This window comes from Neomonachus schauinslandi, chromosome 5 (assembly GCF_002201575.2).
Source record: "Neomonachus schauinslandi chromosome 5, ASM220157v2, whole genome shotgun sequence".
Taxonomy (NCBI): Eukaryota; Metazoa; Chordata; class Mammalia; order Carnivora; family Phocidae; genus Neomonachus; species Neomonachus schauinslandi.
In genome coordinates, this window is record NC_058407.1 from 98,436,006 (window position 1) to 98,462,593 (window position 26,588).

Genomic DNA, 26,588 nt, shown 5'->3' on the forward strand with positions numbered 1-26,588 from the left:
ATGAGGAAAGCTAAACAGAGCCAAATATTGGCAAAATTGTGAAGTTGGCTATTTATTTTTGGTGGTGCCCTATCTTCCATTTCAGTATTGTCTTCTCAGGTCTCTTTGTATTCATCCATTCATCAAGTGTGTTCTGAGCTTCTGTTAGATATCAGATATTGTGTTAGGCACTTGGGGATAAGCAGAAAGAAAATAAGACACAGTTCTTACCTTCTCAGAGTTTATAGACTGTCAGCAGACAGATATTTAAAATTAAGTGCAGTGGGGCACCTGGGTAGCTCAGTCGGTTAAGCATCTGCTGTCAGCTCAGGTCATGATCTCAGGTCCTGGGATCGAGCCCCATGTGGGGCTCCCTGCTCAGCGGGGAGCCTGCTTCTCCCTCTCCCTCTGCTCCTCCCCCACTCATGCACACTCTCTCTCTCTCTCTCAAGTAAATAAATAAAATCTTTAGAAAAATAAAATAAAATTAAGTGCAGTGAATGTGATAAGTGCTATGGTACAGGACAGTGCAAGGAGAGCACAAAGCAGGTACACCTATTCTAATCTAGAGAACTTCAGGAAAGCTTCCCACAGGAAAGAGAAAGTGAGTTGAGACCTGAAAGATTAGTTGGAAATAGGTAGGTGGAAGGTATGTGGTGGGAGAGGAGAAAAATAATACCCTAGGTAGAGGGTATAAATATAAAGGTTTGGAGGTGAGAGAGCCCATGGCACATTAGAAAAACTGAAAGTTGTTCAGAATGGCTAAGAAAGAGAGTTGCAGGCCATCTTGAGTTCTGTCTTTATGCCAAAGGTAATGAGCAGCTTTAAAAGAGTTTAGTAGAGGAGTAAGATGATGATCATATTTGCACTTCAGGAACGTCAGTTCAGTGCATTAGCGTGAAGAGTTTATCCTGCAAGGGAGAAATATTGGAATAAGTTAGAGGACTGTTGTAGTTAGGGAAGAAATTATGAAAGCTTAGTCTAGAACAATGGTAGTTAAAATGGTAAAGAGAAGATAACAAATGACTTTTCATTCATATATTTGTTTATTCAGCAAATACTTTGTGTGGATCCTGTACTAGGCATTGGGGATGTATCAACATAACAAATCTGGTCCTTATTCCCATGGAACGGTAGTGAAGAAGACAGTTAATAAGTACATAAATTATAATTTTAAAAATGTTATTAAGGAAATAAGTAGGGTACTGTCATGGAGAACCATGAAGGGGGTTATAAACCTAATTTATATAGGATTAGAGAACTCTTCTCTAAGGTGTTAATATTTAAGCTGAGACATGAAAGATAAAAGATCAATTGGCTCAGATTTCTTGCTTGGACAACTGAGGGAATGGTGGAGTGGTGGCCCCCTTCACCTGAGCTCCCTTCACTTGAGAAGCAAGTTACAGCATAAAAATGATGGCTTCAGTTTATACCCTTTAAATGTGAAGTGCCTACAAGAGGCACCCATGTGGAGATGTCTCATAAGCACTTAGCTGTGTACACCTGGCACTCAGGAAAGATGATTGGATTGGAGACATGCGTATGGGAGTCATTCATACATAGATGAATTTTGAAGTCATGGAATGAATGAAATTGCCCAGGGTGACTATGTAGAAGGAAAAGAGTACATGCCTGTGCAGAATCCCAATGAAACCCTGCATTAGAATTGTCTGTTGACTTACCTGTATCTCCTGCTTGTATGGATAGCCACCTGGAAATGTTTAGTGTATTCTCTATTACAGCTCTGGTACGTAGCCCAGTGCCTGAAAATAACAGAGCTTTGGTATGGGTTGGATAGATGGGATAAGTAGATGGCAAAAAAAAAAAAAAAAGATGGATGAATATACAAGTAAATGAACACACTAACACTTAAGGGATGAACAGAGGAAGAAGAACCTGCAAAGGGAAGAGAGGAATTGGCCCAGGAAGTAGAAAGAAGACAGAAGATTATGGCTTCATGAAAGTTGAGAAAAAAGAGGTGCCAAGAAGGAGGGAATAGTTCATATGTCAAATGCTTCCGAGAAAATGAAGTGAGGCAAAGTCTCAAAAATATCCATTAGGTTTATCAGGTAATCTTTATCTGCAGCAAGATCAGTTTTAATGGATTGGTGGGACTGAAACTAGATTTCAGTGACTTTAAGAATGTGTGGGAGTATTAAGGAAGGCACGTACTGCATGGAGCACTGGGTGTTATACGAAAACAATGGATCGTGGATCACCACATCAAAAACTAATGATGTATGGTGACTAACATAACATAATAAAATTTTAAAAATTAAAAAAAAAAGAATGTGTGGAGTGTGGAAATAGAATGAGTAGAGATAACTCAAGAAGCTTGGTTGCCTAAAGAAGAAGGATGAGACACTTGCAAAATGAAAACACAAGATCAGAGGTTTGTTTATGATGGTATCGATGAAGACTAGAAGGGATAGAATCCAGAACTCAAGTAGAGAATCTTGACTGGGAGGAGGTACATTTCTTCTGTTATGGCAGAAAGGAAGAAGAAAAGGATGGATATAGATTCTGAAAATTTTACTGCTTTAGTAGCAGAAAGTTGAGGACGTTTTCTTCTAACTGCTTCTACTCTATCTGGGAAATAAAAACAGGCCATGTGTTTAGATGAAGTGGGGAACTGATGACACAGTTGGATGTTTGAGGAGAGAACTGACCAGAAAAAGATAGGATTTCCAGGCATCATTGAAGGGAAAAGTTAGAGTAGCACCAATCTGTCATCATAAACTTTACAGTTTTGTAGTTTTTCTGCTGCAGCATTCTATAGCCTGACTGCAGGCATAGAGAAAAGGAATAATACTAGAGTTTTGTTAGGTGGGCAAGAGAAAGAACATCAGTCAGGGGGGTTGAGGATTTTGGCAAGAAAATATTTGAATGCTGGACCATTCTCTAAACTACTTAGGGAAGAAAGTGAAGCTGGGCGGGACCTAATGGCTGATAAAATATAAGAAAGTAGAAGGGTCTGTGCAGTGGAGATCCTGATGATTTAAAGAACTCATTGCCTGGGAGTAATTGAATGTGAATTTTGGTTGGAGGTTATAGTCAGAGACTGAATGTTTCAGTTTCAGAGGCTGAGCTGTTCCTGGGGATGACACAGAGTGGGGGACTCAAGGGGAGCAGAGGACTTAGTAAAGATAAGTTCAGGGAGGGGCGCCTGGGTGGCTCAGTGGTTAAGCGTCTGCCTTCAGTTTGGGTCATGGTCCCAGGGTCCTGGGATCGAGCCCCGCATCGGGCTCCCTGCTCCACGGGAAGCCTGCTTCTCCCTCTCCCTCTGTCCCTGCTTGTGTTCCCTCTCTCGCTGTGTCTCTCTCTGTCAAATAAATAAAATCTTAAAAAAAAAAAAAAAAAGATCAGGGAAGCAAGAGGCAGGGCACTGGATTGGGTTACCCACATGGACATCCAGGTAACCCAGGCTGATGACAGGAGGTGGAACAGAGAGGAAGTCTGTGGTGTGAACTCAGGGCCAAAGCTTTATGCGGGAAGGTAGAGGTGGAGAAATAATGGCCTGGACATTAAATAGTTTTCTTTTTGCAGGCCTTTACTCAATGCCCCCATTCCCATCAGCCATCACAGTTCCTTTCCTAGCATCCTCTCTCCTGAGGGGTTGGTATGAGTTAGGTTAGGGGAAAACTCTGTTTAGTGCTTCTCATGTAGGTAGTTTGTACCTATTGGTAAGGCTTGCTCTAGGCCAAGTGTTAAATTGATGCTGCTGGTTACTGTTGTTAGCTGATCTGGTTTGTGAGGTTCCTGAATATTTGGTACTATGTATGGGCAAGCAGATCTCTATGATCTCTCACGGGCTCCTTCCTACAAAGTTTTAGCCTGAACCTGAAGTGAATTTCGAACTGAGCTTAAGTCACATGGGCTGCTTATAATTCCTAGAGCAGTTAGCAGAATGTGCTTTCAAGTTTTCAGAGGCATTAGAGCAGATGAAATCCATGTTCAAGATTCAGCTAGTCACCTTAAACTCTTCCCTCCTGATCTGGCAATTGATTGAAGTATAAGTGAAAGGTAAGGGATAAAGGTTTACCTGTTGATTGACCGATTTGAAGATACCTATTTCTGGGATATGTCCACTTGCTTTAGTTTTAGGTAAATTATTACTCTGAGTTATGTCCTCATCGATTACAGTTTTTATTTTCATTGGCAAGGAAAGGGAAGAATTCAGATTGTTCTTTTTTTATAGGTGTCTGTCTACAAAGATCAGTAATGGAAAAAACATTGAGTTCTTTGTGTTATTTCCACTTTTGCCATTAAATTGTATAATCTTTGACAAAGAACTGCTCAGCCAGTTTTCTCACCTATAAAGCATTGTGTCTGTCTGATGTATTGACATATCTCAGGTCCTTGGGACAGGCATCCGTACCTCCCCAATGGATATGTGTGCATACTTCCTTGGATGGATTCTTGTGTGTGTTGAGGGTATCCCTATTTTGCCTCTCTCCATGTTTCTGTGTTTCTTGTTTATCAGTGTTTACTCAGTCCCTTATCATTTTTTTTAAAGATTTTATTTATTTATTTGAGAGAGAGAATGAGAGAGAGAGAGAGCACATGAGGGGGGGAAGGGTCAGAGGGAGAAGCAGACTCCCTGCTGAGCGGGGAGCCTGATGCGGGACTCAATCCTGGGACTCCAGGATCATGACCTGAGCCGAAGGCAGTCGCTTAACCAATTGAGCCACCCAGGCACCCAGTCCCTTATCATTTTGATAGCTACTGTTTTCATATTCTTAAAAGCATATTCTTAAAAGATTTCATATTCTTAAAAGCATTTTAAGAAGAAAGAATACTAGAAAATCAAAATAATTGCGTAGGTTTATCTTGATGTAAAATCCTACACATGAATTGGATTTTCAGGGTCATTGCATCACTAAACATGTGAGTATATATGTAACCTCATTTTCTAAATCTTTATCCTATAAAACCTTTTTTAGCAATGTATTTTTAATAATGAGAAGCTTTTTTTTTCTAATTATAATAATATAAAGAAAGTTAAGGTCATCAGAAATCCTACATTTCCTGAAATAGCTACCATTAGCATTTTGTTGATCATCCCTTTGTGTGTGTGTGTTGTTGTGTGTGTGTGTTTTACAGAAATGTTTTTCTGTAATTTTACAGAAATGTTAAAATTCTGTTATTTTACAGGAATGAGATCATAGCACCCTTAATTTTTTTTTCAATTATGAACACTTCCTATCCCTTCCTCCATATTAGTACCCCCTCCTCATTCCTACCTCCAGGTAATTCATATTACATCTTAGTTTATACCTTTCCATCTTTTTGTATACTCAAATAATCCTATATAACCTATATATACACATATATAAATAGAAGGTCTCTATCCTTGTCTGATGTACAAAAAAAAATTTATAATATATATACACTCGTCTAATAGTATAGTAAATGAAAATGCTGTGTCATGATTTAAGAATGTCTGTGTGTCATCTTGTAGACCACGTTAGAGCATGCAAGGCCCGAAGAGCCCAGCTGGGATGAAGATTTTGCAGATGTGTACCATGACCTAATCCATTCTCCAGCCTCTGAAACTCTCCTAAATTTGGAACATAATTACTTTGTTAGTATCTCAGAACTGATTGGCGAAAGAGATGTGGAGCTGAAAAAATTACGAGAGAGGTATTTCAAATTTCTTGCACTATCATAATTAAATGTCACATTGTCAGATACGATGGCTGCAGAATAATTGGTTTACATTTAATTGTAAAATTGAAAAATAAAATAGAAAAAAGTTCTCTAATATTGGAAATTAATTTTCTTGTGTGTTTCAATCTGTAATTTCAACTAGGAAGTCATCACAGGCTTATAAAACTTCGCAAGTGATTTACCTGAATAAATTATGGTGACTTTATATATTATTTCTAATCTTTATATATTATTTCTAAGATCTAGGCACTGTGCAAAATGCTTTAGATGATGTCTTAGCCTGTTCAGGCTATAACAAAATACCATAGACTAGGTGTCTTAAACAAGAGAAATTTATTTCTACCAGTTCTGGAGGCTTAGGTAGTTCAGGATCAAGGTGCCAGCAGATTTGGTATCTGGAAGACCTGTCTCCTGGCTTATAGACAGTGCCTTCTCAATGTGCGCTCCCATGGCCTTTCCTCAGTGTGTGGTCCTGGTGCGTCTCTTCTGGAGAGAGAGTTCTAGATACTAATTCCATCATGAGGGCTCCAAGCTCATGACTTCTTCTAAACCCAATGACCTCCGAAGGCCCCACCTCCGAATATCATCACATTGGGGGTTAGGGTTTCAACATACGAATTTGAGGAGACACAAACATGCAGTCCATAACAGATGCCTTACCTCATTTGATTCTTACCACAGCCCAACAATTATTACCCCCTTTTACAGATGAGGAAAATAAGTGAAATAACTTGTCTAAGGACAAGCTAGAATTTGAAGTCATAGCTCCACTCAAAAGCTCTTAACCACTGTACCAAGTTCTCTCCCTATTTGGAACCTCTTTAAAACCCTGCCGTTACTAAGTTCATGGTCTCTTTTAGTTCACTTTTGTAAGTTTATTTACATGAGGGGAAAAAATAGCACTAGTATTATTCCAAGACATTTTAATTCATTGCATACAATATTGAAAACAATGCTTTTGTGATTCATTTTTTTCTCTCCAGAGTAAGTAAAAAATTGCTAGCATTATTTATTTTAAAACATGACTTTCCAGATTGCTTCCTAGCAAGTCTATAAAATGTAATAATAATCAGGGTATGCTTCTTCTAGATAATCCATTTTAATCCAGCAGAATCTAATAACATTTATTACCTTAAAAACATTCACTTAAGACTTTAGGTATACGTGGTATTAAGATAATGTTTTGAGTGGCTGATGTGAAATTTCTTTAATTGTAAAAGTATATTAGGACCAAATCACATGTATTTCTTGTGACTGACTTGATAGTCTGTCCCAAAGCTGGTTTGCTCCTGGCTCTCATTTGCTTTGCATTAGAAAACGTTGGGACCAGCAAGATGAGAATAATCTGTTATTTTGAGGGTTGTCATAGTTAGGAAAATTTAAAACGCAAAAATCATAAGCAAATTGATTTAGTAATTTTTTCCTGAGAAATACTCTTCTGCATACCAGATCAGCATTTTTACTATATTGCATAGGTTGGTACATTTTCATAACAGTTCTCCTCTCAACCTTTTATTTTCCTATCTAGTAAAATATTAGAACATTCCCTGTCAGAAAGAACTTGATATTTTGACATTTGTCACTCCGTGTGGGTTTAGCTTTGCTGTTCAGCTGCATGGAGGCAGTTTATTCCTTTCTAGGTGGGATACCTGCAGTATGAGTTGTTGTCACCAGGTAAAGAGTTGAAGCTGTGTCCCTGAGGGAGACAAAAATTTTATTTAGTCCTTTATTATGTAGCCAGTAAAACTGTGACTATATTTTTAGAGTAAGAACAAAATATAGGTTAGATTTATATAAGTATTCTTCCTCTGGGGAAGCTGCATTAACTTATTAATTATCTGCATTTACTGGTACTTCATACTTTTTTTTTCTATCGTGGAATAGTTTTTTTGTAGGAGTTTGGGTTTTGTTTTTTTTTTGTAAGATTTTTTTAATTTATTTGACAGAGAGAGAGAGAGCAAGAGCAAGAACACAAGCAGGGGGAGTGGGAGTGGGAGAAGCTGGCTTCCCACTGAGCAGGGAGCCCGATGTGGGGCTCGATCCTAGGACCCTGGGATCATGATCCAAGCCGAAGGTAGACGCTTAACAACTGAGCCACGCACGTGCCCTGGTTTATGTTATTTTTTGAAATGTCCTTTGGTCAAATCTCTTGATGGGATTTTGCTTTTTTTTTTTCTTTGTAAACATAAACAATTTTTAAATACATTTATTTTTTTTCTTAAGATTTTATTTATTCGACAGATAGAGAGCATAAGTAGGCAGAGTGGCAGGCAGAGGGAGAAGGAGAAGTGGGCTCTCCGCTGAGCAGGGAGCCAGATGTGGGGCTCAATCCCAGGACCCCAGGATCATGACCTGAGCCGAAGGCAGCTGCTTAACCGACTGAGCCACCCTGGCGTCCCTAAATACATTTATTTTGACAACAATTTGTAGTTTATTCTCCACATACCCAAACTGTTAGCTTGAAAGGGAAAAATAAGCTAGGTTCCTCTTGAGGTAGGTGATTGTTGTAAAGGTTAACAGTATAACTTAAGACAAGTTAGACTTCACTGATAGCTATGGAAGTTCACCCAATTCATTTACCCAATGCATGAGCAGAAGTGACACATTTTCTTATTTCTCTTTTCATTTTAATTCCACTTTACATCTTTAAAAGACAGTTTCTTAGCACAGTATAATGATTTTTTCTGTTTTGTTCTGTTATAGCAGACTGTTATAATCGTTTTTTCTAAGTGTCTTCAAGATAATGTTCAGGTTGTTAGAATTATCACACCTGACATACTGAGCCAATACCTAGTTAGATAGAACTAGAAATATAATAAAATTTCCTTTCATCTTAATCCGAGAAAATGTATATTGTATCATTAACTGTATCATTAGCTCTTGCATTTCTGACACATTTAGGATGAAATGTTCATGCAATTTCTTTTGTTGAATTATTTATTAGTCTTTTTTTCCTCACTGTTAATTTGCTGCTGTTAGCACACCAGATTTAAGATACAAAAATTTGAAGATACTCATTTATTGATATTTAAAGATACTAAATCTTTAAAACTTAAAAATGGCAATGATACTTTTTATCCACTAGAGGGAACATGCATAATGTAAAATATTAATCTATTTATATCAAAGTTTGTATTTATAATTGTGTCGCAGTTATTTCTGCTTTAATTAAAAATTTTACTTGCAAGCACCTGGCCCCCAATAGTTATAAAAAGTTATTGGGGTCACCTTCATTAGAATTAATTGACTAAATGGTACTGATTATTTAATACTAGGAGGTAAATACAGAAATGTATAAATAAATGTATGACATATAAATGAGTTTTATTTATCACGTACATATAAGTGTCTTAATCAGTTGTTATAAGTAAGGATAAATTCTCTTTTAAGAGCGATTACATTAATTAGACTGATAGTAAAATCCTTTTCCTTTATGTCTTTATTTCATTCTTTTCACATTTGTTTGAAATATATTTTAGAACAAACTTTTTAAATACATTTATATTAGAAGATAATTTTTTAATTTGAAAATTTTTAAGAACTTATTAAAAAAAAGACAACAAACTGTAGGTGTACAATTCAATAAGTTTTTATAAAGTAAGCACACCCATGTAATCATCACTCAGCTCAAGAAATGGACTATTTCCAGCACTGCAAAAGGCTCCCCCGGGTCTTCTTGTCACAGCCCATCTCTCCCATAAATAACTGGTATCTGAACTTCTAATACCAGTGATTAGTTTTTCCTGTGGGAAAACCATGTTTAATTTCTGCACAAATGAAGAAGGTAAGGCTAAAACATACTTTAGAATGTATCTTATATTCCTCTATAAGGAGAACTTTGTGACTTAATACCAGTTTGATTCTTAGAACCTAATTGACAGCTTCGGGGATACTACAAGCTAACTTTCAGAGCTTGAAGTCACTTTAACTCCTGTGCGTATAAGTAGAAAATGTATTAAAGCTGGAGTCAGAGTATCTTCTTTGAGGAAATCTGCAAATGAGAAAGGAGTCTAGTTTCAAGCATTAGTCATGGAAATTGAAAGATTGCCTAGATTTTGACTGCTTTCACTTATGTGAAGCTTAGATCAAGATCTAGCTGTACAAATGACGCGTTATATGACATTATCATTATTCCCACATCCCCATTTCCAGGGCTTCAGAGTGCTTTCTAGGTATTACAGTTGCTGTGCCTGGACATCTTCCTATAAAAGAAAAAATTTTATTTTCACTTGTAGAGATTGTTTAATGAATCTGGAATGGCCATACCCCTTAAAGATATCATGAATATTATCTGATCTGCTCTTTTATGTTTTAGACAAGGCATTGAAATGGAAAAAGTGATGCAGGAATTGGGTAAATCACTGACAGATCAAGATGTAAATTCACTGGCTGCTCAGCATTTTGAATCCCAGCAAGTAAGTGAAGTGCAATGATTTTTAGATACACAGTTGCATTTTCTTTCACTTATATTTGTTAAAAAAAAAAAAAATTGACCACTTGGTGTACTCTCTCTTTTGAGGACTTAGAAAATAAATGGTCAAATGAATTAAAACAATCAACTGCGATCCAGAAGCAAGAATATCAGGAATGGGTGATAAAACTTCATCAAGACCTAAAAAACCCTAACAACAGCTCCCTCAGGTATTAATCATCTATTGTTCTTGTTAGATGAAAGTTCATTGTTAGTAAGAGTTTGTATGTATTATAAAATTGAATCTTTTAGTTGTAGCTATTTTTAAGTTACCAATGACAGTTCAAGATAATTTTATACTTCTAACACCTTTGGTATTATCTGGATTTGTGTGGGTTATTTGGGAGGGGGGTTAATTGGTTGGCTTAAAATAGTGATTTGCCCCCTTAGAACTTAGCTATAAATCTCTTAGGTGTGTATATCTAAGTATCCCAAGTACAGTCTCTTGTTCATTTTAAATTGGTTTCTGTTCAGTGCAATAAGCATTGGTTGAATGCATCTTAAATGCCACGCACTCTCTAAGCAGAAAATCAAAGATGCCTATGCATGTGGAGCTTATATTCTAGAGAGACTGACCTATAAATAAGATAATACTGTGTAGAATGATATGTGCAGTCAGAGAAGCATGTGCAAGGTAGAAAAGGAGTATATACACAACTAATGAATCATTGAACACTACATCAAAAACTAATGATGTACTATATGTTGGCTAATTGAACTTAATAAAAAAAAAGAAAGGAGTATAGAAGACTTCTGTAATTCATAACTTGTACAGTACCTGATGGCCTAAATGCATTGTATTTCATATGTTGCCCTAGAGCTTGACAGTGCTTATGTTTTTTCCTGGCTGTATACTCATATGTTTGAGAATTTCTTTCTTTCAAATCTTCAAGTATATTCAACGGGAAATGTACTTAGAACAGTATGATAATCCTGTTTCCAGCAGTTGCCTGGAATCTGCTCCAAACATTTAGAAATAGCATTTTATTTGTGTAATGTCAGTCTCCCCTCTAGTCTTGCCTTGGAGACAAAACCCATGTGTGTTTTTTCTACTGTTACACCCAGATCCTTGCCAAGTGTCTGCCTCTTCACACTGGCACATAAGACATGCTCAGTAAATATTTATAGGATGGGTGGACAAATAAGCAGATGGATGAATTATCATTTAGCTGTTTACCTGATATCTCTATCACCTCTTATCCAAATATTATAATCTGTCATTTGCCTTATTTTCCCAAGACAACACCTTAGAAATATTTAAACAAGTTTTTATGATTAGAAATGGGGTAACATCCTTGACACTGACATATTTGACTATACTCCTCATTTCAAATAAAAATAATGAACAAAACATTTAAAAAAATAATGAGCACAATACAAAGGGAGAGGTGGGCAGAAAGAAGGGTTGGGAACATCTGTATCCTATAATGTGTAATGGTGTTTCTCAAACTGCTGGTTACAGTCTGCCAGGACCATTCTAGATTCTTTACTTTCCAGTCAGACCTTTAAAAATCGCAATAAAGGGTCACTTGGGTAGCTCAGTCGTTAAGCAACTGCCTTCAGCTCAGGTCATCCCAGGGTGCTGGAATCAAGCCCCAATCAAGCTCCACAGGAAGCCTGCTTCTCCCTCTCCCACTCCCCCTGCTTGTACTCCCTCTCTCGCTGTGTCTCTCTCTGTCAAATAAATAAATAAAATCTTTTAAAGAAATTAAATAAATTTTAAAAATCGCAATAAAATGAGATCGAATGCAATGGAATGGAACAAAGTATGGCAGAGTAGAATAAGGAAGAAATATGAGAGCACATCATACATGAAGCTTTTTATAAATAAATGCGTGTATTAAGCCAGAATGTAAAGTATATACTGTATGTTTTGGTCAGAGATGTGGAGAGTCTGGTGATGGGCATTAAGGAGGGCACATGATCTGATGAGCACTGGGTGTTATACACAACTAATGAATCATTGAATACTACATCAAAAACTAATGATGTATTATATGTTGGCTAATTGAACTTAAAAAAAAAAAAAGGAAATGTGGAGAGTCACTGATTTCGGGAAGCTGAGAAAGCCCCTTGTTATAAACATTATCTTTCGCTTTGCTGCTGTAGTTTCAGAAATTCACTCTATAGAATCAATTCCATTGTGTACATATTGGCCTCTAGCTGATGCTGCTTTTACAAACTAAGTATTCCTAGGAAAGAATGTTTTTACTGTGACTTTGTCAGTTTTGCTTTTCTTTTAATAGCAGTTTCCTTGGGCAGCAGAAACTTGTTTTCAACTCAACTCCGTATAGAACTCCTATAAGAAGTTGATAAAAGTGGCATTTTATTTTTAGCCATTATTTTTGCTTTTTTTAAAAAAAAGTCAGGCCTACTGAAGGGTAAATTATGCAAATTAAAATTTACCTCTTTTAGGTTTACATTTTGATGAGTTTTGACAAACTTAACTGTCATGAAATCATCACTGCCATCAAGATATAGCATTTCACTTCTATACCTTTATAACTCATTCCTTTCTCTTTCCCAGCTCCTGGCAACCTGCTCTGATTTCTGTCCCTGAAGTTTTGATTTTTTTCAGACTGTCTTATAAATAGAATCAAACTGTTATGTAGCAGTTTGTGTCTTGCTTCTTTCACTTATCATAATGCTTTTTATTCATGTTGTTTCATTTATGAATGGTTCTTTTCTTTTTATTACCCAGTAGTATTCTAGAAATTTTATAGTTAAGATTTATATGCATAAGTCATGATGTATTATTTCATATATATTATATAAGTAAATATGTCTCCTATAAAATAATGAATAAACATATATATATATATATGATGGTGTATAGTTTTGTTTTTCTTACGATATCTTCATTTGGTTTTGGCATCAGGGTAATGGTGGTATCATAAAATAAGTTGGTGGTCTGCTGATGACCCTGTCAAAGGAGTTGATATCTGTGATCATCAATTTGACATCATATTTTTATTTCTAGTACTTTAATTTCCTTTCTCTCTTTGCTTAAATTCCTTATGTGTCCTTGTGTATTGTTTTCCAATAGATCTTTTAGCATATTGATCATCATTATGTGAAAGTCTTTTTCTTTTATGCCCAGTATCAGGGTCATCTCTCAGTCTGTGTCTGTTGATTGCTTTATCTCTTGACAATGGGTTATTTGTTTCTTTTGCTTGCTTTTTTGGGTCTCTCTTTTTTAAAAGGTAAATGCTTGTTGTGTGTATTAGAAGAGACTAAGGTAAATAATATTTATGTCCAGAAATGAACAGGCCATTAATGTGAAGGTCATGCCACCCTAGTCAGTAGTTGAGCTGAGTTTGGTTTTTGTTCCTTCAGTGATACCACAGGCTTCATTTTCTACTGTAGTAAGCTGCTGCCACTTTGTATTTAGAATGGGGCTTTGGGTTCTAGAGGGTTTTTTCCTGTCATTCTGTTCCATCCTCACTTTCAGGAGTCTTTGTAGGCTTGTGCCACAGCATGAGGTCTCTATGCTGTTGCTCTACCCTTGAGGAATAGACTGTTGTTGTTTGTGACTTGGTGCTAGATTCATAGTTGGGGGTGGGGAACAGGTCTCTGTTGTCTTTGTCCAGCTTCAGTCTTGGGCAAGCCCTGTATCTCTAGAGCTTGGGTTGGAGCATTGTCAGCATTTCTACCTGTGCCACTCAAGGGGCTCCCTTGTCTCCTGGACTGCCTCCAGTGTTTTCTTGGAAACACCTGGTGGAGACCAATGGAAAAGAGTTTGCAAGTACATGCAAACCTCCCTCGTGCCTGAGGCTCATAGCTTTTCTAAATTTACATGCTAGCCCACACTTGGCCTTTAAGAATTCATTAAAATTTTAGCGATTTCTTTTTACCTCTTTACATTACAGCAATTCATTTCTGCCATGCTCTGCCAAAAATGAAAACTGTGTCTCCTGTCTGCCCTTGGAGGGGTGTGTTGCATTTTAGAATTGAGTTTACTTGGTTGCCATGTTACCTCAAGTTTCAGAAAAGTTAGGATTTTATAGATTATCTGGCTTTTTCTTGTTGTTAGAGAAGGAGCAGCAATCTCTTGTGGCTTTTCAAATCCTACAATGAGGATGTTTTATTAATATAAATTTATTTTTAAGTTTAAATTTGCCATATATCCTAATGAAGTTAGTGAGACTAATGAGACTCTTTGGAATAACCCAAAACGTGTGGTCCAAAATGACTATTATAGACTTATATCATCTTCAGCATACCATGAAATTTGAATTTACAGTTGTACAGTTGTACAGTGCCTCCATGGAAACCTTTTCAGCAAATAAACAAGAACAGAGTAGAGCAAAGGGAAAAGTCCTTGAATGGAAGGAGAATGTTGGCAGGGAAAAAAGCAGGAAAAGATTTAAAAAAAATAGAAGATGTGAATACATCAAAATGAACTTCATCTTTTTTATTATTCCTTTTATTTGACTTCTTAATTTTTATTTCTATAACTTTTTTAGTTTTTCCTAGAGCCAGCCTTGATACAGGATATATTATATTTTTTTAAAATATGCCATTTTAAAGTAGTAAGTTAATCACTTCATTTAATCATTCTCTTAGGCCACATGAGTTGATATTCTAATGACTGGAAAGAATAATATGCAATACTTACTGTAAAGAAATCAAAAAACAAGTAGGAATTTTAAGAACTTCTGGTGTTTATGATTCTTTCTTATTACCATGGATTAAGGAGTAGTTTAGGAATAAATTAAGTGGTACTCTCAGCTGTCGTTTTGTCTCATTTCATTATAAAGCTTTCTTTCCTTCAAGAAAAGTTCCGGACAAATAGACCAAAAAAGCATATGAATAATTTTATTAATTTCAGTGAGGAAATTAAAGTTCAACCAAGTCAGTTCAGAGAATCTGTAGAAGCAAATGGAAGGATTTATGAGGAGCAGAGAAAGTTGGAAGAAAGTTTTACCATTCACTTAGGTAAGTGGATTCATTTTTTGCAGGCGTAATTTATTATAACTTGGGAAGCTTTTTTTATGCTGTAAGAGAAAAATCCCTAGCATATGAGTACAATGTACCCATGTTGTTTTTAATTATAAATTATGTCCTGCTCCCAGCAACATGCAGAAGAATGAAACTGAACCACTTTCTTACACCATAAACAAAAATAAATTCAAATGGATGAAAGACCTGAATGTGAGACAGGAAACCATCAAAATCCTAGAGGAGAACATAGGCAGTAACCTCTTTGATATCAACCACAGCAACTTCTTTCAAGATATATCTCCAAAGACTAGTGAAACAAAAGCAAAAATGAACTTTTGGGACTTCATCAAGATAAAAAGCTTCTGCACAGCAAAGGAAACAGTCAACAAAACAAACAGGCAGCCTATGGAATGGGAGAAGATGTTTGTAAACAATGTATCCGATAAAAGGTTAGTATCCAAAATCTTTAAAGAACTTACCAAACTCAACACCCAAAAAACTAATAATCCAGTCAAGAAATGGGCAGAAGACATGAATAGGCACTTTTCCAAAGAAGACATCCAAATGGCTTACAGACACATGAAAAGATGCTCAACATCACTCAGCATCAGGAAAATACAAATCCAAACCACAATGAGATACCACCTCACCCATGTCAAAATGGCTAAAATTAACAACACAAGAAACAATAGATGTTGGTGAGGATGCCAAGAAAGGTGAACCCTCTTGCGCTGTTGGTGGGAATGCAAACTGAGGCAGCCACTCTGGAGAACAGTTTGGAGGTTCCTCAAAAAGTTAAAAATAGAACTACCCTACAATCTAGCGATTGCACTACTAGGTATTTACCCAAAGGATACAAAAATACAGATTTGAAGGGGTACATGCACCTCAATGTTTATAACAGCACTATCAACAATATCCAAACTATGGAGAGAGCCCAAATGTCCATCGACCAATGAATGGTTAAAGAAGATGTGGTAGATATATGTACAGTGGAATATTACTCAGCCATCAAAAAAATGAAATCTTGGGCACCTGGGTGGCTCAGTTGGTTAAGCGACTGCCTTCGGCTCAGGTCATGATCCCGGAGTCCTGGGATCGAGTCCCGCATCGGGCTCCCTGCTCAGCAGGGAGTCTGCTTCTCCCTCTGACCCTCCCCCCTCTCATGCTCTCTCTATCTCATTCTCTCTCAAATAAATAAATAAAATCTTTAAAAAAAAAAAAAAAAAAATGAAATCTTGCCATCTGCAACAACATGGATGGAGCCAGAGTGTATTATGCTAAGTGAAATAAATCAGTCAGAGAAAGACAAATACTATATGATCTCAGTCATAATGTGGAATTTAGGAAAGAAAACAGATGAACATATGGGAAGGGGGGAAAGTAAAAAAGGAGAGAGGGAAACAAGCCATAAGAGACTCTTAACAATAGAGAACAAACTGGTGGTTGACGGAGGGAGGGGAGTGGGAGATGGGCTAGTTGGGTGATGGGGATTAAGGGGTGTACTTGTTGTGATGAGCACTGGGTATTGTATGTAAGTGAATTCTACACTGAATTGTATGTCACTGAATTCTACCCCAGAAACCAATATTGCAATGTGTGTTAACTAACTAAAATTTAAATTAAAAAAAAATTATGTCCTGCTTCTAGAGTTTGTTGGCTACACATTTTCTGTTTTAGCTAATATTTATTTTTTAAAAATAGAAAGGTTAAATCTGAATAGTTATCAGAATGGGAAATTGCGAGGCCTATTTCTAGTTATTTGTAGCACAGATTTATCTGAATTCTTGCCGTAGAGATTTGCATCCTGTTATAGTGGATTTTTGCAGCTGTCTGAGTTTCTTTCTGGGACTGTTGCCCACCCCCCAGGAGCCCAGTTGAAGACCATGCATAATTTGAGATTGCTGAGAGCAGATATGCTGGACTTCTGTAAGCACAAAAGAAATCATCGAAGTGGCGTGAAGCTCCATCGACTCCAGACTGCCCTATCGCTTTATTCCACGTCTCTGTGTGGCCTGGTTTTACTAGTAGATAATCGAATCAATTCATATAGTGGTATTAAAAGAGGTAAGTTAACATTACCATATTTGCTTCATTAAATTTCCCCTTTAATACCATTCTTAGAAAGAAAGGAATTACAGAAAAACAAAAAATTTAGCCCTGGTATTCTAGTAGCCAAGCAACACACATACCCAGCCATGGCTATTTTAGATTTCTTTCATACTTCAGCATGGGTAAAGTGCTTCAGGATATTTTTTCTTAAAATTCTATTTTATCATAAGTAATGCTCTTATAGGATTCTTGCTTCAAGGCATAACAAAAAGAATAATCAAGACACAAATGTATTCAATTCAGAAGCAGATCCTGGCTCAGTGTATTTTAGTTCATCCCTTTGTCCTTCCTTCCTAGGTTTTTTAGATAACATATTTCTTAAATGTTCTAGGTATAATTCTATGTTCCCTCTGTACAGTTCACTTTGTATGATTATTTTAAAAACTTTATATATATTGAAATGTGTAACTTCTTAAGGAAGCTTGAATAGAGTTTATTTCCCAGCATAAATAAAAGAGCTTTCTTGTATTTTTCAGCATTTGGGGGACTGGATTATGATTAAAGTAACTATTATTTAAAGAAGGTTTGGAATTATCTGAAAATTTCCTTGTCTATTAATTGTTTGCTCTTTTGAGTGATTGGGAGATTAGGTTTCTGATTCAAACAAAATCTCTGTCCCCTAACTTAAGACATAAGTATTGAAAGGGCAAGTATAAGAAATCATATTTGTGAATTTTATATTTTATTCTGCTAGCTCTCATTGTCTGTAAGTAAATACTCAATATTTGATAGTTCATCTATAGAAGTTCATAAATGTTTTGGGTTCTTTAGATTTTGCCACAGTTTGCCAAGAATGTACTGACTTCCATTTTCCCCGAATTGAAGAGCAGCTGCAAGTTGTCCAGCAGGTGGTACTTTATGCTAGAACCCAGCGAAGGAGTAAGTTGAAAGAATCACATGGTCAGTAAAACTAAATTTTTCAAAATTTCACTTTCAGTGTATTCTGTCCCTAAGCACTCTAATAGCATGTGGACCATTATTAAAATACAGAAAGTTGTATTGGTGGAAAAGTGGAAGAAAGAAATTAAGAACAAAATTCACGATCTTTAAAAGCTTGACTTCTGTTCTTAATTTCCTTCTTTGCATGACTTTGTTCAATAACCTTAGCAAAAACTGTCTTTAAATTTAAATTCTGTAGTTACACTCTAAAGTACTCAGTGGAAAGTTGGTGGTCTTTTGATCCAAGTTCTGTATCTCTAAAGTGGACATAATTACTACCTCAAAGGGCACTGAAGAGAGAGAGTAAATGTTAGCACAAAATACACTTTTTAAATGTTCTACCTTTGATCCCTCTTAGGTAGTAGGAAGTCAGTTATAAGAGTTGTTTTTGATTGTTCTTTTGAAAAATTACTATGTCCAGAACTATGTCCTGTTTTTTTTTTTTCATATTTATCCATAATATAAATATCCTTTCTAACTATTTGAGAAATTTGCTGGAAAATTATTTTTAAAGCTATAGAAAATGTTCGTGGCATCTCTCTGTAGATTTCTATTTATTCTTAGACTTAAGGGAAGATATGGGTAAAGGAAAGAACTTTGGCTCAAATTACAGAGTTCTATTTTTTAATTGAAAAATATAAGTTTAAAAAGTAGTTTCTTTATAAATTAAATTGGCATCATAAGTTTTAGTTAAGAGCTAAATATAAGGGTAATATCCATTCAAAAATATATGTAAGTTGCATGTTTCTTATTTTTCAGACATTTCATATTATATCACAGGCATAAAATAACAGTATATGTTCTTATTTGGCTTTAATGCATACTCAGTATTTTATTTTATTTTTTTAATAAAAACTTGATGTCTTGCCCAAAAAATAAAACATGGCAGGTTTCTAAAGTGTGGCTGGTCAAACTTTTAAATCTTCCTCTGGTACTTGGATGTCTATTTTGTTGGTTTGTTTTGCAATTGTAGTGTTTAAAAGAAACCATCATAGTACTTTTGGTTCATATGTTTTGTGTTTTGTAGTAAGCAAAGAGATATTGTTTTATCTTTGCTTGCTGTCTTTGTTCCTCTCCGAATGTAATTTGTAGAATTTCTCCCTTTCTCCTGATGCTAGAAGGTAGCTCTCTAGACTTACCTTGATTAGCATTCACTATGGTTTCCATATTCACTAGACTTCTAAAAACTTGTTTTATTTTTTAATCATTTCCTAAATAGGTAAAACAGTCTCAAGATTCACAATTTAAACTGTACAAAAGAGCATACAGTGAAGGTCTTCATAATTGTCTGCCAGCCATTCAGTTTCCCCCACCCCGCAGAGGCAGCCAAGGCTGCCTTGTACCTCCAGACCTATGTCTATATGTGTATCCATGCGTGTATGTGTGTGACTGTATTTATTTTTCCTTTTTACACAAGTAGCATCTTTCTCTGCACACTTTTCTGTATTTTGCTTCTTTTACTGAATATTTATTTATTTTGGCCATCATATCGTATCAGTGCATAAAAAACATCCTTATTAGCTTTCCACTGCCCCATAGTAGTCCATTGCAAGGCATCCTGTTATTAATCAGTTCCATGGTAGACATTTAATCTGTCCCAGCATTTTTGCTACTATAAGTAATAACGCATGAATCACCTTATGTGTACATCACTGTGCATGTGTGAGCATATCTCTAGGAATAGACTCCGAAAGAGAAATTACTTGGTTAAAGGGTACATACATTGGTAGTTTTGATAGTGTTAGCTGTTGCTCTCCATAGCCTCACCCCTAGTTTATATTCCCACTCTAGGGAACTGTGGCTTTGCTGTGACACTGTGTGTCATATATGACAGAGCCAGGCTGTGTGAGGAAGTCATAACAGAAATGTATCCTAACATAACAAAGGACCTTTCAGAAAATACCAGTGTGTCCTCTTATTCTTCTGCCATCTTCTTCCTCCATCTCATTCAAACTAGCAGTGATGTAATCAGAAATATCTTAATATTATTCTTAGTAGTGACTAAAAGCATGAAGATTGAGATCATGACAGGTGTGGGAGAAGGAGGAGGATTCTAAGTATATTTATGAGAGATAGAAAGTGTGCAGCAAATGACAGGAAGTTTTCAAACCACATACAGTTAAGGCAATGTGTGTAAATCATGGTATTATTTTGTTCTTGTTCAAGCAACTATTTTGTGGTTTAAGTGAGTCAGTGAAACAAGCAGGTCTATAAAAGACAACTTTCTGAAAGGAACCCACATGTTGTCATAGAAGAGCTCAGTGAAAATACTTTCTCTGTCTTTTCCTCTTCTGTGCACACCCACGTATTTGTTCTACACGTTTACATCCTGATACTCAAGTACCTATTTATTCTAAGGCATTCCATTGTTTTCCTTACTGTGTTCATTATATTAGAATCTTTATATTTCTACAATCCACGATAACAAGCCAAAAGCAATTTTGTTTTCTGTGTACATGTTATATACATTTTTTTAAAAATGAAAAATAGTAATTTTCTTAATATTACAAGGTATTACCATTAAAACATGGAGAGGGGAATAGGCTGTGAACTGTTCTCTCTTATTCACTTAGTAGGGATTCTGTTTGTTCATACCCCATGTAAACAAAATTGTTAGAGTCCTTATTTATCATTTCTTTTGTTTTCTGTGCTATGATCAGACATTTATTCAAAACTTATCAGTTGCTGGGGTGCCTGGGTGGCTAGATGGTTAAGCGTCTGCCTTAGGCTCAGGTCATGATTCCCAGGTCCTGGGATTGAGTCCCATGTCCGGCTCCCAGCTCAGTGGGGAATCTGCTTCTCCCTCTCCCCCTGCTTGTGTTCTCTCTGTCTCTGTCTGTCTCTCTCTCAAATGAATAAATAAAATCTTTAAAAAAAAAAAAAAGCCTATCAGTTGTATCGCTCTGTATGAGAGACAGACTATTACATTAAATATAGATTCTGGCAACACAGAGCCTCCTCTCTCTGCCTCTTTCTCCCTCTATTGACAAAATATTTTACAAGGTACAATGATATAATCAATTATTCCGAGTAGTCGCTAAGTAAAAATAGTAAATTACTTTCATTCAGAACATTTTTGAAAGCATAATTGCCCTTGGTATTTTCAGTTTACTCATTTGAAGTTCTGACTGTTTTCAAGTGATACTCTGATGCTGAGAGCCATTCCAAATAGTTTTGTATTTAATTGGAATACATATACACCATCTTAAAGATAGCTGCTTTGAATGCTAATATTCATTCTGCATTTTTGAGTTTTGGTAGAAGATACATCTGCCTCTTATAAGAAATCTATTAAAAATACATGTACAGGGGCGCCTGGGTAGCTCAGTCGTTAAGCAGCTGCCTTCGGCTCAGGTCATGATCCCAGAGTCCTGGGATCAAGTCCCACATCGGGCTCCTTGCTCTGCAGGAAGCCTGCTTCTCCCTTTCCCACTCCCCCTGCTTGTGTTCCTGCTCTCGCTGTCTCTGTCTCTGTCAAATAAATAAATAGAATCTTTAAAAAAAAATACATGTACATATGTAAAATAAGTTGTGTCCAATTATAATAATGTATGGTCAATTGTGATTTATTTTACCAGTATTTATCCATCTAAATAATATCATGCCTTCCAGAAAGAAAAAACAACTATTGAATATCTAACACAAGAAGTTCCCATTTGAAACAAAGTCTCATGTATCTATTTGAAATAAATTGTATATGGTGTCAGATAAGAAGTAACAGATTTCAGAATGGGCTGAATATCAAGTGATTCCTGGTACTACTAACCATTGCTTGTAGTCCTGAACAAGTTATATCAGCAACAGTGACTCAGATTCTAAAAATAAAGATGGCCACTCTACAACTATCTAATGAAGTTGTTTTATGTGTAGTTAATTTAGTGCCCTGAACCTCCCAGATGAAAAATAGGGTACTGCCAAGTCAAATGTGGTTAAGCCCATAGGGTTTGGAATCTGGGTATGTGAGTTCAAGACCTGGTTCTGCCACTTACTGTGCATCCTTGGTTAAGTTACTTAACTTATGTAACCCTCTGTTCCCTCATATATACAATGAAGATAGTAACAGTATCTACCTCATGAGGTTGTGTTTTAGGGGTTTTGTGAGAATTAAATGAGATTATGCATGTAAAACATGTATCAGAATGCCTGGCACCTAGCTATCCTTAGTAAATTTTTGCTGTTATTGTGATTGTTTGGGGAGCAGTAGAATTAAATGTGTCTTCATATGTTGTTATGTTCTTTCATGTTGTATTATCTCATGAATAGATTCTGGAAACCGAAATGGAGGAAATGATGATAAGGCTAAAAATGCTGACAGAAACTACTTAAATATTTTACCTGGTAAGTAGTATTTTATTTGAAATTGCAATTTTCTTATGATCACATCCATGGAGATCATAGATTTGAAATAAAAGTTCTTATGGTGTATACATTATAAGAAGTTTGTCAATGTATCACTTTGAAACAACATTGTATCTACAGAATATACTTTCACAGATGTTCTGCAATTTAAATCTTTATTCTTATACTAGTACTGACTTTCTAGATCCATACAATAAAAATTGTCCAGACAATTGCATAAATTTAATCCCATTTGCTATTTTAAAATTCTTCTGTTATACATTGTTTCTTAGTTTCTTAAATGAAGCAAGAAGTCATTTTTACTCTGAAATATAAACAGTACTAGAGACGGAAACAGTTGAACTTGTGGAAAGAACATGAGTCATATAATTTAGAATCTTTCTTATTTCCACCTCCCCATAACTGTTCCTGTTTCCCATTTCTTTAATATCCTTTGTTATTTTCAGATAGATTATTTATCAAATGGAAATCCAGGCTCTTGATCCTCTTCCAGATTGAATTCACTCTGGTGATCTTGTAGTGTTCAGATGACAGAGTATAGCAAGGAAGGCGTATCTGTTCACAAGCATAAAGTCTTTTGAGCTAACTAGTAAAGTTTGCATTTTCCTAAATAACTAGGTTGTTTCCTCAGTGTTTCTACCCCAGATTTTCTACATGTAGGTCACATTCCATTTAATAAGCAAATAGCATGTCACTTTCTGGTATTCATCTTGTCAGTCCCAGTCAGTTAGCTTGTGGTCATCAGCTTCCGAACTCCCTCCCGCCTTCAGAGATTCTACCTTCGTGGGTAATGTTAGAGGCAGGATTGCATCACCACATGCTGTTTCCTCCACTTTGTGGAACAGGAAACTGTCCTCCTCTCTATCTAAAAATATCTTCATTGAGACAGGATTTATTGTATTTCTCTGCACAGATCCATAATTTAAATCATCCATATTTTGTGGCTTTCTTAAAATGTGCCAATCTCATTACCTATTCCGGAGGTACTGATGTGTGGGTTTTTTTTCAACTTACCTCTCTCTTGCTATATTTATTTCCTTCCTTGCTCCTTTTTGGGAAGAGCCTATAGGTTAGTATCACATTATTACCACCAAATCAGGAGGATATGTCGTAGTCCGCATTAGAAAAGGAGTATCAAACTATTGGGTTAGATATGCTGACAGCATCTGAATTTCCATTTGTTAAAGGATGCCAACAGCAAGAAAGTTTACCAGAGATGATGAAAGATCCAAATCACAAATGCTTTTAAGTTTTCAGGTTGAAAAAGAAAACAGTTTTATTTATATATTTATTACCAGGAGGTTTGCTCTATCATTATCTAAGTATTTATGGTTTATATTATCTAACTCTCACAACAGCTTTGTAAGAAAAGCAGTCAGGCATTATTTTTCTCATTCTTACACGAAGTACAGAGGATCTATAAATCAAATTGATTTGCCCAAGATCACTCAGCCAATAAGTGCTTAGAGACCAGATTTTCTCAATACCCAATCTAGTCCTTCTTCTGCTATATCATATTATTTTGATGACCACTGCCAGCTCCATGATCCCCATTTCACTACTGGGTAAAATGAGGCCAAGAGACAAATCATGTAAGGTCAAACAAAGCAGTGCCAATTTGGGGATTAGGAGCACCTGACTCGTTCACTAAGTCATCTGCCTCACCACTGGACCATAGGCCATATTTAATGCTGCCACTCCCCTCATCTCAATGATCAGTTAGAGTTGAGGAGGTAATATACTTCACTGGGCCCAGAATGATACTGTCTCATACAGTCTGCCAGGTTTCTGATAGGCAGTCTGCATCTTTTATTGCCTTCCAGGGTAATTGTAACTGTACTCTTCTTTTCATCTTTTATCTTAAGTCAAAAAAAAAAAAAAGGCCCTTGTATGGGGCCTGTTAATGGCATCCATGGATACAGCTTACAAACACTGGTAACTACAGATGAGTAAACACTGTGCTAATGTATATCAAATATTTTTAAGCATACTCTGTGTTTATAAATCAATATAAGTAAAATCCTAAGATAATGACTTTGAAGCAAGGGGAAGCAGAATTTGTGAGGGCAGGGGTTAGTGATGTAAGTGTAGTTCTTAGAAGCAAAGCTTTTCTAGAATTTTCATATCAGAATTTCCAGGGAGGCATGTGTGTTTGTAAAAACATATTCTTTATAAGCTTGTATATTTTACATATTTATACTGAGAGAAACTGTAGAATATAAAGGCTGATGGCTAGTGTGGCTACATAGAAAATGGAGTGATTATAGGAAGCATGGATTTTAAGGCTTGTCTATAAACATTTGTTCCTCAAGTCATTCAACAAATACTTATTAAGTACCTTCTATGTACCAGGCACTGTTCTGTGTGCTGGAGATAGAACATTAAACAAGATAGACAAAATCCCTGTAGTCATTGAGCAGAAACAATGGTCTCTTTGATAAAAAAGCTTTTGCACAGCAAAGGAAATAGTCAACAAAACTAAAAGGCAGCCTACGGAATTGGAGAAGATCTTTGCAAATATCTTATCAGATAAAGGGCAAGTACCCAGAATCTATAAAAGAACTTACCAAATTCAACACTCAAAAAACAAAAAATCCAGTCAAGAAATGGGCAGAAGGCATGAACATACATTTCTCCAAAGGAGACATTCAGATGGACAACAGACGCATGAAAAAAATGCTCAGCATCACTCAGCATCAGGGAAATACAAATCAAAACCTGAATGAGATACCACCTCACGCTGGTCAAAATGGCTAAAATTAACAAGTCAGGAAACAACAGATATTGGTGAGGATGCAGAGGAAGGGGAGCCCTCCTACACTGTTAGCGGGAATGCAAACTGGTGCAGCCACTCTGGAAAACACTATGGAGGTTCCTCAGAAAGTTAAAAACAGAGCTACCTTACAACCCAGCAAGTGCATTCTAGGTATTTACCCAAAGGGTACAAACATAGTAATCCGAAGGGGTACCTGCACCCCAGTGTTTATAGCAGCAATGTCCATAATAGCCAAACTATAGAAAGAGCCCAGATGTCCATCAACAGATGAATAGATAAAAAAGGTGATATATGTGTGTACACACACATTATACCCACACACACATATATATAATGGAATATTACTCAGCCATCAAAAAGAATGAAATCTTGCCATTTGCAATGACATGGATGGAACTAGAGGGTATTGTACTAAGTGAAATAAGTCAGTCAGAGAAAGCAAATACCATATGATTTCACTCATGTGGAATTTAAGAAACAAAACAGATGAACATAGGGAAAGGGAAGGAAAAATAAGAGGAAAGCAGAGAGGGAGGCAAACCATAGGAGATTCTTAACTGTAGGGAACAAACTGAGGGTTCCTGGAGGGGAGGTGGGTGGGGGTTGGAGTAACTGGGGGATGGGCATTAAGGAGGACACGTGATATGATCAGCACTGAGTGTTGTACGCAACTGATGAATCACTGAATTCTACCTGTGAAACTAATAATACAGTATAAATTAAATTGAATTTAAATAAAAAAATTTTTTAAAAATAAAATAATCTCAAAGAATTTCAGTGCTGAGAAGAAAATAAAACAGAACAATGTGGAGAAGAAGAAGTGAGGGGTGTCCTATACCAGATGAGACAGTCAAGGAAGAGCTCTCTGAGGAGGTGACCTTTGATCTGAGACATCATTGTAAAAAGAAGTCAGCCGTATAAGAATCTTGGGGAAAAACTTGGACAAGGCAGCCCTGATTTGGGAACAAGCTCTATATGTTTGAAGAACTTTACAAAAGCCTGTGTGGCTGGGACAGAGGAGAGGGTAAGACAAGAGGACAGATAGCTAGGCAGTATCCAGGTCACATAGGCCATGGGAACCACAGTAAAGAGCTTGGATTGTTTTCTGAATGAAGTGTGAGCCTGTTGGACAATGTTAAGTAGCAGAGTTTTATAATCTGATTTATATTGAGATTGTTTGGGCTGCAAATGTGGAAATGGTTTGTAGGTAGGCAAGACTGGGAGCAGAGAGATTAATTAAGAGGCTATGACAAAAACCTAGGTGAGAGATGATGGTAGCATGAACTAGGGTAAGAGCATGAGGTAGGGTAATAGCAATTAAAATGGAGTATCTCAGAT

General features: G+C 36.3%; 1 protein-coding gene across 2 annotated transcripts in view; it reads left to right on the top strand.

The window, feature by feature from the left end:
* C5H12orf4 (chromosome 5 C12orf4 homolog) overlaps nucleotides 1-26,588 on the top strand; it is a 45,995-nt gene that overhangs the window by 7,196 nt on the left and 12,211 nt on the right. Inside the window, exons 4-10 of one of the 2 annotated variants that reach the window (XM_021690552.2) lie at nucleotides 5,441-5,622; nucleotides 9,965-10,064; nucleotides 10,169-10,290; nucleotides 14,952-15,058; nucleotides 16,934-17,131; nucleotides 17,948-18,076; nucleotides 22,379-22,453. In XM_021690552.2, coding sequence (XP_021546227.1) covers nucleotides 5,441-5,622; nucleotides 9,965-10,064; nucleotides 10,169-10,290; nucleotides 14,952-15,058; nucleotides 16,934-17,131; nucleotides 17,948-18,076; nucleotides 22,379-22,453 — 913 coding nt within the window. The remainder of the gene's footprint in view (nucleotides 1-5,440; nucleotides 5,623-9,964; nucleotides 10,065-10,168; nucleotides 10,291-14,951; nucleotides 15,059-16,933; nucleotides 17,132-17,947; nucleotides 18,077-22,378; nucleotides 22,454-26,588) is intronic. The other variant, XM_044914957.1, reaches the window with a different exon arrangement.